The following is a 13,473-nucleotide window of genomic DNA, read 5'->3' on the forward strand; positions in this document are numbered from 1 at the left end:
TCACTTTCATAATATAAGAACTTGATCGAATTTTAAGAATAAGTTTATAATTAATATGTAGACATTATTGAACTTTTTCAAGTTTTTTTTAATAGTTTTCTTTAAACTTAAAATATAACTTTCTAAAATAGCATTAAATCTTGAGAGGGGGGATTTTAAATAATTTATGCGGATCACAGAATGAGTCACAAAGTGCAGAAGTATTGATGCTATATGCATTTCTATATTGTTGTGTTGATGAAAACCTGAAGGAGGCCGAAACGTATGTCATGATGTAATCGTTGATTGTGATTGAATGAGACAATATATGATCTGCGTCTTTTGGACTCTTAATACTTTTATTTGTAATTCTTTATTTTGAAAATTTCAAGAGACGTATTTAGATTATTATTTGTTAAATAATTTAATCAAGCAAAATATAAGAGTTTTGAAAAATTATGTTCAAAGAAGAGAGAATATAAAATAAAAAAAAGTTAAGTTTACTTTTTTGTGTAAAAGTATGTGTATATGTGTGAAATTTATGAATATAATTCTCTTTAAATATAATATTATTATACATTAATGAAAATGATGCAACGTTGCTTATTATTACATATAAATCATTATTGTAAGCAATTTAAAAGATTTTCCATGTCAATATTTGTCAATACTATAAAGAAAATATTTTAAAATAACAAATTATCGTGATTGCTTAAATTTTGTTCATTATTTATTATTTTAAAGATGAGAAAAGTTCCTCAATTAAAAAATATATATGAATGAAAACTCATATGACTCCATTTCTTTTTAAGATAGAAAACTTCTTTAACAATAAGATTCGCTTTTTTTCCCTCCAATATTCGAGAATTAAAATAATATTGTATCATTCAAAGTCACTGCCTCCTTCCGTGTCGCACGATAAATGCATATACATATGCGAAAGATTGAATAATTTATATCCATTTCTATTAATGTTAATGTAGCTCTACTGATTCATTCTACGCACGCGTTGTTGTTCTAGTCGTACCTTTGCATGTCGTTGAGAAAACCTTGGTCCTACGTGTTATTACAGACGTTGCTCTTGCATTATAACCATTATCGTACGAGAGGGAAAAGACGATGACGGAAAGGGACGATGGGAATCGGCGTTTTCTCGTATAGTTTTATATGTTTTCCACGCACGCATTTGTGCACGCGCGTGTCGGATTCCCGCGCGTCTAGCGGCGGAAGTTACGCACCAGCGCGGCGCGGCGTATCTTCGGCCCTTCGCTCCACGCTGCGACGACACGTCGAAGCGATTTATCTCGCGTGACAGCCGATCGTTCTTCGCCCGTCCGACAATAACGAAGGCGGACGGCCCGGTGCGCAAAAAACCGTCTAAATATACCCACAATCCTTGCGTTTTGAGCGCGCACCTCTCTCACAATCAGTATCTCTCAACATCGCGTGCATCTCCCTGTTTACAGGTGCGAAGAGCCACCGAGGCCGTCCAGAGACTCTGCCAGTGCCCGTCGAATAAGTGCTCCAAGCTGAAGGTGCGCAAAGTCGGCGAAGGCCGCTACCATATCGCTGGTCGAAACGTTTTTATCAGAGTAAGTGCACTTAGTCACGTATATATAATCATCATATTTCTCTTTTACAAAATGGAAATTATCAAATTAATATTATCTCTAAATCTCTTAGAGTAAAAATTGAATTTGCAGTGGACTAAGTAGGGCTTCCGAAGGAATGGATTTAGACTCTGATTGAGTGGCAAATTATTCGAACATTGCACAAATTCGATTTTCATTCTACGAAATTTAAATATGTTAAATATTCTCAGGATTGAGCAAAAACTAGTTAAAAAGTTAATATTAATTTAGCTAATTTTAAAAGATTAATTTTTAACTTTTTTCTTAAATAAAAAATTTATTAAAGAAAAAATATATTTCCACATAAATAATATTCCTTCGTTTTTCATAAAAACTTAATATACAAATGAAATATTAAATTTAATGATTGATATTATAATCGTTTTGAGTAATTTAATTTTAAAACTTGTAAATTTCTAATTTAATATGAATAATTTATTCAAAATTCACTTTTAATTTAATTTAATCTTAACGTAGTTTTTAACTGATTAGTTTTTTGTCCATGTAATAATTTTTAACGTAACGAAAAATATTTTATGTCGTGAACTTTAGCTTAATTTAGTTAAAAAAATATATTAATTTATCCAAACTAGATATCATTATAAAAATACTGAAAACTAATTATTTTCGTTCAATATTTGTTCCTTGGAGTCACATCATCATCCCACATCATTTAAAAGCTTCCGCAGAAAACCTTTCTCTGAATTTAGAGATTCTCTTCCCCTTTTCTTTATTCCTATCATGTTACGGTAAACCCGGCGAGCGTGCCAACAGCTAATGACCGCGCCGCTGACGTGTTCGCAGCTTCTCAAAGGGAGACACATGATGGTGAGAGTGGGCGGCGGATGGGACACTCTGGAGCATTTTCTGGCGAGGCACGACCCCTGTCAGGTGAGGGTCCTCAACCGCGAGGGCACGCCGCCTCCGGGCAGCAAGCACGACAGCTTCTTGCACATTCGCGCCAAGTATCGCAGCTCGCCGTCGGAGCCGAGCCTCTCACGTCGGTCGCTAGCCTGAAAGAGCACGCAGTGCCTAATCACGACGCGCCCACGATCACGCGACGCGGGCCCCTCGGGTCCCACGTGGCGTGAAGCTACTCGCACGCTTGGCGCACGTGTGAATTGATATGATACGATTCCGGTGCACACCGGCGCGGCGTACCGCTATCGCATCCCCTTGGGCACGCCGGGAGGGTAACGGTCTGTTGTGCGTCGAGCAACGCGGTGAAACGACGCGTGGCGGCTCGAGTTACCGTAAGGACGGCAATACGCATCATCGCACGATTTTTCACGCACGATACATTCCTTCTTTCCAACTACGTTCGATGAGTTGGCGATTTTGAGGGAAGAGAGGCGCCCACCGCGGGAGTCGCCTTTGAGCGCTTGCAGTCACTTGTGCACATTCAAATACTCATATACGCTATTTGCGAGTTCTCTCTACACGGCGAGAAATCATCGGCATACATATATGCACCGCCTATACGCCCGCCGGTTCGAAACGATACCTCTTTCCACACTCGTACATCCCGAATTGCGCAATTTGTTACGTGTAATCACGTAACATATCGGTCACGGCATAGAGAAGCACCAGGCTATCTTTACTACGTCCACGTCAGGTGGTTGAAGAGTACACGCAGGTGTCGAAGAACATCCCCGTAGACGCGCAACGCGCCGAGATTTTTTTTTTTTTTTTTAAGGAGAGCAACGAATAATCAAAATTCTGTATTCAAGATCTGGCGTCTGCGATTCGGATTTTGACTATTCGGACTTTTATGCATTATTCCGTATTATCAACGAATCAACGATGGTGCTTTCATCGTTGAATCACCTCTTCAGGCACTAACGTTTTGCAGCGGTTCTGAACCCGGAAGTTCTTCGAACACAGGAAGTGCGCTGCACTCGGTAATGGTAGCGTTAAGACCGCAATGACCAAACTTTATTTTCAAAAGCGTGTTATCACGCTAATCATTATACTAATGATACATATAATAATAGGAACTTTCGAATAAATATTCACCTAAGCTCAAGCGTGCAACAATGCGCTCGTACATGCAATAAAAGAACTAAAAGTGCAATTAAAATCTCAGGTCAGTAAGAAATCGTCCGTATCATGCCTTAGAAAAAAAAGATCAATTAATCTTTTTTTTCTCTTTTATGGAAATTTCTTTACAATGCAAACAAATTGTTTTTCTTCGAAGTAACAAGCGGCTTTACCAAAATTTCGTAGCCAAACTGAATAATATTGTTACGTTTTTATTATCTACGTTGAAACGTAGTTTTTTAACATTCAACTCTATTCAGATTTCAATACCGCGTATTTTGGTCATTGCTATATATATATCATATATTCTTACAGTACACTGCCATATTTTGCGAGCACGCGATCAGTCACTCATATTATAATAATCGACAGGGTCGGCTTAATTTTTTGTACATTACTTTCTACACCATTTGAATTAGGAATCGCTTATAACGTATAATTTGCCGTGCAAGCTCAATACAAATAATTTGCGCATTAGTTGTATTAACCGACATTTACGTAATTATGTATCATTAAAGAATGGTATGATCGTATTTAAGAGCACTTTTTAAAGTATACGTTATCAATTTTTCGCACTTTTATTTGGGTTGCAATCTCTTGCGTTTCTCACTTCAACCGACCCTGAAATTTATAGATACACATTTAGCATTCGATTAATATCTAATATAACTTGTATCGCCTAACGTGTAAAGTGCTTCATGATAATTGCCACGATATACACATATACACGTATATGTTTTATACTTTTATATAAATATCTGTACGGTAAGTTAAAGGAGATATGATCGGCGTATTTGCCGAGATAATTAAACCGTATAATTATTCCGCTTACAGAAGTGCAAGAGCACAGTGTGCAAGGGAATACCAAAGCAAAGAAACACGCGACGAGTAATGTCGGCTCGTTGAAGCCAATTAAACCGTCATCCGTGATCCGTTTATCATTCGCGTCAGTGTTGCGTCGGAAGATTGGTTGTGGTTCACGAAATCGATGTCTTTTACGAAATAATCCACGTTCACGGTGCTCCATCATCCTTTGCAAAATAGAATCAGTGTTAAATTGCGATTTGCACTGTAACACGATAAGCATAAGTTTAGCGAGCTACAACATTGGATACAGGGCCTTACGTTATACATAATTTATTTGCAAAGGGAGTTACTTCTTAATTTAAAACCGCCCTGCCTAACTGAACTAATTTTCGCCATATTATGTAATTGTAAATAATACGTCGCTCTGACATATCGACAGATAATTGATTTAAGTTAATCGTACCTGCTTTATACCGCATTAATGTATAATACCCGCAAATATTTTGCGTATAAACTGTATGATTTACATATATCCAATAAGTTATTTATATTATAACTCTCAAGCGCCTTTTTATTACAGATTACGTTATCGATTATTCGAATTTTTCGATAGTGCTCTAATGTTAAGACGCGTAAAATAGAAGAAACTGTATTTTCATGATATTAAACTGTTATAAATTTGTTTAGATTATTATTTGTAGTACTGAAACAGTATAACTAATAAACGCGTATTTTAAAATTGATTACTGCTATTTCACTACTGTTTCATCGTAATCGTTCGGCTATTAATAAAGTATTATAATAGTATCACACACATATCTACATATGTATGTTTAGTCTTTGTTCATAATAAGTACATTAGGGTTTCGCAAATTTTAAGATTTTGTCTAATATGCAAAATATATTGTACGCAGCATTATCTTAATCTATTCAACTAAGTTTAAAACTATTATGTCAGTTGTTATATTTTGTTGAACAATAAAATATCTGGCAGAGTAAGACGTTTTCGAAAATTTTATGACCAGTAGATCCTTTCCCGAATAATTTTATAATTCTCTCTAGACGTAAAAATAAAATTTGATCGATTTCATATGCGATATAAAAATATTTTTTAGATAAAAAAAATTTACCAATTATCCATAATAATTTGTTAATTATCTTTATTTTTATAAGAAATTGACATTGTCGATATTGCCATTGTAAAATTATTTTTAATCGATAATTAAGAGAAAGGGAGAGAATACTATATTTATATTTGTATACTAAACTTATATTTCGTATAAAATCAAATTCGTTACAAATTAATTTAAAAATATATGCTTGGATAAACATAATTTTTTGTTAAAATTATTTCTAGATAATACGAAACATATACGACTTAGAATATATCTATAAAAATTTTTGGTATATATTTAATATTTATGTACGGAATATACGTATAAAAAAATGTATTCTAATAAAATAATATATCAGGTATACAGGTATATTATTAAATAATACTTCTATTGGCTAATGCAATTTAAATGCATGATCATATTCAAACGGTATAAAAAGATATCGTCGTGATGAAATGTGTTTTACTTCTTTTTGCTTTTGCCTAATGTCAGCGTGTGATGTTGGGGTTGTTGTGCAAACTGCGCCTTTCGTCTATTAAATTCCATTATATCATCCTCAAGTTTCTTACGACTGTCTTCTAATTTCTTCTTTTCTTCGGTGTGATCTTTCTTTAGCTTATCGAATTTACTATGGAGCTATAATAATTAGTAAATATTAGTAACAATAGTTATACTAAATTAATATAGTAATTTGATGCTGTACAGATACATTGAAAACATGATTACCTCTTTCTCTGCTTCTTTCAATTCAGCTTCTTTTTCTTTCACTCGTGCGACAAACATCTGTCGCATTTCGTCCTCTTTTTGTTGCAATTCTTGCAAGTGAATGGATCTCTTCGCTTCGCACGTCTGTTGGAAACTGACAGGTTTGTTGTCGCTGTCAACATCACTAAAACCCATCTGAAAGATCACAAAAAGCTTTAAAAAAAGAGATAACTTTTACAAAATTTCTAGTAGACAGGAAACGTACCTGCTCCAATCTCTTCTTTCGGTAAAGTTCATAGTGACGGCAATGCGTTTTTTCACGCATGTCTTCCATATTAGTACTTATCAGCATCTCGCGTAGTTTTACGAAGTCACAATGAGATTCATTTTCGACTGAACAAATGTTGTAACAAAAGATATTTGATATTTTCAATTCTCTTTTCAAGTATGAATGTAACGAACAAAATAGACAGAAATATGAAAAACATGAAAAGTTTGTTAACGAGCTTGTTATTTGGCTCTTATATTTTTTTCTATTCCATCACAAGAAACGAGCTTTGAGTTTATTGATAGCGAATAAAATTTATAAACCTTACCTTGAACTGTGCCCCATGGATATTGACGAGAACGCATCATTTTATTGCCCATGCGAACAAAATCGGTACTACCAACAACAGCAAAGGGTACGTGAGTGTTCATAGTGGAGTTTATATCCGCTACACTTTCATCATCAGTTGGAAATTGATAAATATGTATCCCATTGTTTTGCAACTCGGATATTATTTTGCTCTGAAATAAGCATATCATAATAAATAAAATTTTAGTATAAATAACAGATGTAGAGCAAATAAAAATAATTTCAGTAAAAGTGTCACCTTAAATTTCTGTAGCTCAGTCTTCGATATTGTATCTGCTTTAGCAATAATTGGAATAATGTTAACTTTGGTATCCAGTTTCTTCATGCATACTAGATCAATAGATTTCAAGCTAAAAGTATAACAATGTATGCAAAATTAGAACAACTACATAATTCACAAATTTATTACAAAATAAGTTTATTATAAAATTTATTATGAAATTATTATAAAATTAATTATTAATTTATAACACATGCTTACCCATGGCCAGTTGGACATATAAAATAAAGACAGATATGGATCCGACTGTCATGGTAGGTCGCCAGATTGCGTTTGATTTTTAACTCTTCCTGCAAATATGCTTCAAATTGTGCATCTATGTAATCAACGACAGCCTTGAAGCTGTCTTCTTTATTGATTTGATCACCGTAGCCAACAGTATCAACAATAGTCAGTTTCAGCCTGACATTACTCTCTTGCAGTTCATAGGTGTGTGCCTTAAGTTTTACAGATGGCAAATTATGGGGACTGGGACTAGACTCGAAGCTTGTGTTAAAAAGAGAATCCATAAGTGTGGATTTTCCAAGTCCAGTTTCACCTGTAAATCCAAATAAATAACAATAATTACTATAAATTACTTAACGTTTAACACAGATATATCATAGAATTCACGAACACAAAATTAACACTTCATACCAATGCAAAGAATGTTGAATACAAATCCATTTTGCACAGACTTGTTCACCAACTGACTAGGCAGGCTATCGAAACCAACATGGCCTGATAACTTCAGCGTACGCAGCATAGACTCGACCTAATAACAGAAATTGTATGTTGGAAATTATATTGTAATTCTCAACAAGAAAGAGAGGGAAAGGAAGAGGAGGAATGGTAGCTAGATCCATAAATGGATGAAATAGATGCATGAAGGAATACTCAATTTGATATACAGTTATGTCTGAGAGCCAACACCCTTGGATATGTACATGACACACAGTCTCATTTAAATATCCAATTGTATTCGTACACGCATACAACGACGAAGATCGCTTTGCGGCAAAAAGGATGGAGAAAGAAGGAAGTGGAACGTTTTAAAGATATGTTAATTTTGTCAGATAGGAAAGCTTTTTAAATGTCACTTAGGCGGAGATTCGTCAAAGGAGAATGCATTTCGACAGAATGATACGTGGAATTGGAGAATGGTGGGAGTTACATGCGAGTCTCGGCCGTGCAACGAAATCCCGAGGCAACATTTGTTCCGTCGATGAAACGGGGAATCACGAGCAAGAAAATTCTTCGTAGTACCTTAGCACGGTCAATATCCTCCGTCGCCATTTTTCCTACGATTTCGCTGTAGCGAACGCCACGGGAACGAGCACTCTCGACGGAAGCCGTAACCCAGCCGGCGGGGCCCTCAAATCGGAGTATTCGGTTAGGAGTAAGTATGCGCCACTGGCTACGACGGCCAGCGACGGCGATCGACGAGAAACGCTGTCGCTAGAGTGCAGCACTAGCTTGGCGAACAATCAAGGACTTCCCGATCCCCGAGAGTTGTAAATTGGTCGCTCGGTTTGCGTGTCACGAATTCTGTCGCGCCGCGATTCCTCGCTGCGATAAGACAATGAACAGTAACGCGAAATAATTCCTTGATTAATTCGTGGTGAATTCAATTGCGAAGCGTGGAATTTAAAGGAATAAAGGAAAAGCAGGAATCACGAATTTCGGAAAGAGACTTGTTTCGAAAATGCAATGAGACTGCTATTCAAAACTTTTTTACGCGCTACATCTTCTTTTCTTTTTTTTTTCATTTCTATACAAATGCATATTAAATGTTAATTGCGTCATTTAATACTATTCCAAATTCTTCGTTTCGTAAAATACAGAATCTCAAATTATACGGTCTAATATCTATTTTCATCAACGTAGATTGATTTTTGATTTCAGTTTGACTTTTTATCTTTTTCTAACTCTAAGTTAATTTACGTTTGTGGAAACAGATATTAGACTACGAAAATATGCATTGAGTAACGTAAATAATTTAAGTCTTAGCAGCTGAACGAATATTGAAAATATCGTTCGTCAGTATTTATTTATTAGAAGTAATTATAGTACTTCGCGACGAATTGTTCTTACGAAAGAGCACTTGAGCGTTTGACAGTTCGCGCCCTTATCGACGGCGTTTGAACCATTCGAACTAGTTGCAGAAAGGCGTGCTCCGAATTTCAATTGCCTATGTTCCGACATAAATTAATAATTTATTAATAAGAATCGTAAATATATTAATTCGTTTTAGGCAGTTAGAGTGTAAAATTTTTACATTAGAAACTTTTACGTTAAAGACATTTCTATATTTTTATGTTAATCAAATATAAAACAAATAATTGAATTTTTCTTGTTTGCAGCAGTAAAAGATTGTACTACACAAAATGCATAGTACAGGATAAACAGTTGGGCCAATGCACATCTTACACAAGTAAATCAATATGACGACTTTATGGTTGGTACTTATTGGTCCAGCAGTTTTATGCTGTACTCAAGCTATACCCTATGTATTTTATACATTACAATTCTAATTTACGACTTTCTTGCAATATTGCATAATGGTTCAAAAATATGGTTTTGTAAATATTCCAGCAATAGGCGAGTTTTTTTAATTGTTTTATTAACCAATCATATTTTGTGCAAATATAATACTTTTACAGCTAGAGCTAAGTTGCATTGGTGGCACAATACGACTGATTAATTGATGAATTAAAAATTCACTCAAAATCTCAGCAATATTACATATAACTAAACATAAGAATATATTGTTACAAGCTTGCAAAAAAATATTTCACAATATATTAAAATCTTGCAAAATAATAAGAGATAGTTACCGCGAAAAGAACATCGAGCATCGACGGGCGCTCGTAAATTCCGCGGCGCGCCGACACATGCGCCGCGGTCAGTTCACGGGTGACGCGTCGGGGCGCCGTCGCGACGCCGCCGGACGTTCAGCAGCGTCGGCGTGGCTCGCGCGCGTCGGTGCCCGCCTAGGAACATTCGGGCCGGCGCGGCTGGCAGTGCTCACAACAGTGCCCACTTTCTAACATGGCAGATCAATTTGTGTTGTATTATCATGTGACGGCGAAACGCTCCCGTTGATAGGACCCGTAACCTCGTGCGAAGCGATCGTAGTCCCTCGGTAACCTTGTGAGTGTGGACGCGCGACGCGGTTCGCGGTCGCGTAAATGTCCGTCGCGATGGCGGACCTCAAGAGCCCGCCGTTCAGTGACATCAAGCGGCCCGAGGAGGTGGTGGCGATGGCGATGAACGACAGCCTCAAGTTCGCCGTGCTGATCGGCCTGATCGAGGTGGGACAGGTGTCCAATCGGGAGGTCGTCAACACCGTGCTACACCTGGTGAGTGTGCGACCGGGCGAGCGCGCCGTCGCGGATCGCGGGTCGCGTCGCCCGCCGTCGTCGGGCGACCTCGTCTGCGGAGCAGAGCCGAGAGGAACGGAGCTGGGGAGCGCGCTCCCGCGCCGTCGCCGTCGCCGTCGCCGTCGCCGTCGGCGACCTCGTCGCGCCCCGGGCTGCGCGATCCTCGCTTTCCTCCTCCTCCTCCTCCTCCTCCCACATCTCCGATGTATGACAACCGAACTGTCAAACTTTCCGACTTGTCTACTACACGCTGCGGTTACCCGGATCAGACTCTCTTGCAGCGAGAATCGCCCATCGACGAGAGATCTCTTTCGCGCGATTCCTTTTCCCTCTCAATCGGAAAACCGACACGCTCCGATACGCACTCTCTCGCCGGCTGATTTTTCTAATTGACTCGATATGTCGTCCGACTCGCCGTTAGCGGCGACTGAGCCTTGGACTGACTCATTAACATATCTTCACCTTTACGCTAAATAGCTGATCGTCATCTCTTCTTCTTGTTTTTTTTTTGAGGAAATTATTTTGCTCCGAGTTTGTAGCTACGCGTAGTCTCAGTTGTGAACCTTCTTCTTTAAATAATACTTTCCATAGCTGTGTTTTCTCTCGTATTAAATGATTATTCATTGGAATCAGAATACGTGACGAAGTGAAAACTGGAAATGGGCTAACGAAGCAGCAAGCAGCTGAAACCAAACCCCGAGACAATCTCTGGCCTATATGTATTATTCCGCCGGAGGTATCGCTATACCTCGCGGATCGTGTCGCGCATTTAGCCGTGAAATGTGCCATGCGATAATCACTGCGCGATAACATCGATCGCCGTAATGGGCAAACAGACATCAGAATCCGTCGGCCACGCCGCGCCGTACGGACGGACGATAAATTGTGTGAAGGTGCGTGCGCGGCGTGCCTGTCGTAGTTACGCAAGCATGATTGTCGGCGTTTGCAAACGAGCGGATGAGTCGCGGATTCGTGATGACACGTCGCGCACGGCCGGCGGCCCACGCGTTAACCGCGACGTCGCACACACACGATCCTTTCGCGGAAAGAACGAGATGACGTGCGTCGTGGTGCACCGAAGAAAATGGCTGGGGAACGTGGGATTATCCGCGGGAGGGATCAGAATTTTTATCGGGCAATCGTGCCTACGTGGATTTTCGTACAGTGGCCGCCGTCGTCGCGTAGTGTGCTCTTATCAGCGCCGATCGTCGTCCCTCGACAACGGAATACACGTCTCCAGGATCGCGCGCACGATTTTCTCGCTCGAATTATCGCTCTCGTCGCGACGATGCGGAACTGCATCTCGATGATGGGCTTCTGGCGCGGATGGATCGGAACACGCACGAACGCGAACACGTTTCACGGAACACTCGTCCGCAAATATCTCTCACACGTGGCACCGCGATTAGTCGATTGGTCGTCGACGGAAAACGGCGACGTTTCAAGTCAGCTCACTATCACGTCGGTCGTTCGTCGCTCGAGCACGCGTTTCTTCGAACTTATAGGCTCTCTCGTATATAACTTTTCTACTTATATTTAACCCCGTTCGATATACTAACTTGAGCGCGTGGAAGGACGTAGATCGTTCGCGTGAAATGGAACACCTTCCTCTCTTTGAAGGAGCGCACCCCGCGTACAAGAGCGGGCACAAAAAAGTTTTCAACGGAGTTCCAAAAGAGTTGCGCTTGAAGGCTTAATCTTAGAACATCGCGGTGTAACTTTCCTTTTTTTAATTAAATCTTTTACATTTAATGCACACCTTTTTTTTTATCCTTACTGCTGAGATAAAGAAGTCGAAATATTAATAAACAGTTGTTACTAGTGACGTTTTCTTTAATATTTATTGGTTATAAAAAAATTTGATTGTGGTGACGAAATATATATGATTTTTACGAAATATATATCTCATTTTTCGTACTAATTTATTTATTTAAAAATAATATTTTATTTCGTTGTACGTGAATATGTAAAAATTTAATTTTGATGATAAATTTTTATTCCGTAAATAAATTTCCAAGTATTTTTTTTTTTTAAGTATACACACTATGGATCGTTCATGTTTATCGTTAACTTGTTTATCATTTTTATAAGTATATGGAAATTATTAAGTGATTTTCAACACTTATTTTAACATTTTTAGAAAATATTTACATAATTGTATTAAAAAAAAATTGTATATGAATGTTATAACTAATTATAACCGACAGGATGTTTTGAAGATAAGAAATGCGCAAGACACAAATGTCTTAAGGTGTGCATTAAGTGTTAACAAATATTCTCTTTGAGTACTGGACGTTGGAGAATGCAATTGCCGCGCTACTTGCGCTATTTACTCACTGTGCATAAACATTATTGTTGCTGTCAGAATGCCAGTCGAAGTATTCATTTCGTAAGCATTCAAGTCGCAGTTGCAAGTACCAACAGGATACGTACTAGGATATATTAACACGCGCGAGCTCGGAATATTAGGACGGTAAATTTATATTACGTCCGGTGCCAATATTTCTGAATTATGCGCGTGGCACTTCTCAAACGTACACGTAGTGTTCTCCGTTTGTATTTTCGCAAAACATTTGTATTTGCGACATTGGTTGAATATTCTGTATTATTCCCCGAGTACATTCAGCAATTCCCTCTCTTACGTTCTCTGTTGCTCTTTCTTTTGATATTTTTGTGCATAAAGCCAAAGTTGCACTTACAGAGAAGATTCCTAAATCCAATGCTGTTACTCTTTTATGTAACATAAAACATTGATATAAGGATCATCAGAATCATATTGGTAGGAGAAGAATTTTATTCTTTTAAATGGAAAAGTTCTTGAATGTCAAATAAAATAATCTCGGTGCTGCTTCATTTTCTCAGACTGATTTAGACATGGAAATTTTTGATAACCTCATAATGTTCTATAATGCATTTA

General features: G+C 38.0%; 3 protein-coding genes across 6 annotated transcripts in view; 2 read left to right on the forward strand and 1 right to left on the reverse strand.

Moving 5' to 3' along the window:
• The window catches only part of LOC105196452 (growth arrest-specific protein 2), a 38,431-nt gene extending 32,975 nt beyond the window's left edge, over positions 1-5,456 (forward strand). For 3 of the 4 annotated variants that reach the window (XM_026135352.2, XM_011162399.3, XM_039459628.1), the window contains exons 7-8: positions 1,446-1,571; positions 2,415-5,456. In XM_026135352.2, the coding sequence (XP_025991137.2) occupies positions 1,446-1,571; positions 2,415-2,627 (339 nt within the window). In that variant the 3' untranslated portion in view covers positions 2,628-5,456. The remainder of the gene's footprint in view (positions 1-1,445; positions 1,572-2,414) is intronic. The other variant, XM_011162400.3, reaches the window with a different exon arrangement.
• Positions 5,457-5,862: 406 nt separating this feature from the next.
• On the reverse strand, positions 5,863-8,605 carry LOC105196453 (septin-2). The gene is made up of 8 exons (XM_011162401.2): positions 8,440-8,605; positions 7,831-7,948; positions 7,396-7,732; positions 7,153-7,264; positions 6,874-7,066; positions 6,543-6,670; positions 6,299-6,472; positions 5,863-6,208 (listed from the first exon to the last, which is right to left on the reverse strand). Exons 1-8 carry the CDS (start codon positions 8,467-8,469, stop codon positions 6,035-6,037), a joined length of 1,266 nt encoding a protein of 421 aa, XP_011160703.1. The 5' UTR covers positions 8,470-8,605; the 3' UTR covers positions 5,863-6,034.
• Positions 8,606-10,141: 1,536 nt separating this feature from the next.
• Positions 10,142-13,473, forward strand: part of LOC113003908 (neurobeachin) — a 125,814-nt gene continuing 122,482 nt past the window's right edge. The window contains exon 1 of the mRNA XM_039459677.1: positions 10,142-10,535. Coding sequence (XP_039315611.1) covers positions 10,365-10,535 — 171 coding nt within the window. The 5' untranslated portion in view covers positions 10,142-10,364. The remainder of the gene's footprint in view (positions 10,536-13,473) is intronic.

The sequence above is a fragment of the Solenopsis invicta genome, chromosome 2 (genome assembly GCF_016802725.1).
Source record: "Solenopsis invicta isolate M01_SB chromosome 2, UNIL_Sinv_3.0, whole genome shotgun sequence".
Classification (NCBI taxonomy): Eukaryota; Metazoa; Arthropoda; class Insecta; order Hymenoptera; family Formicidae; genus Solenopsis; species Solenopsis invicta.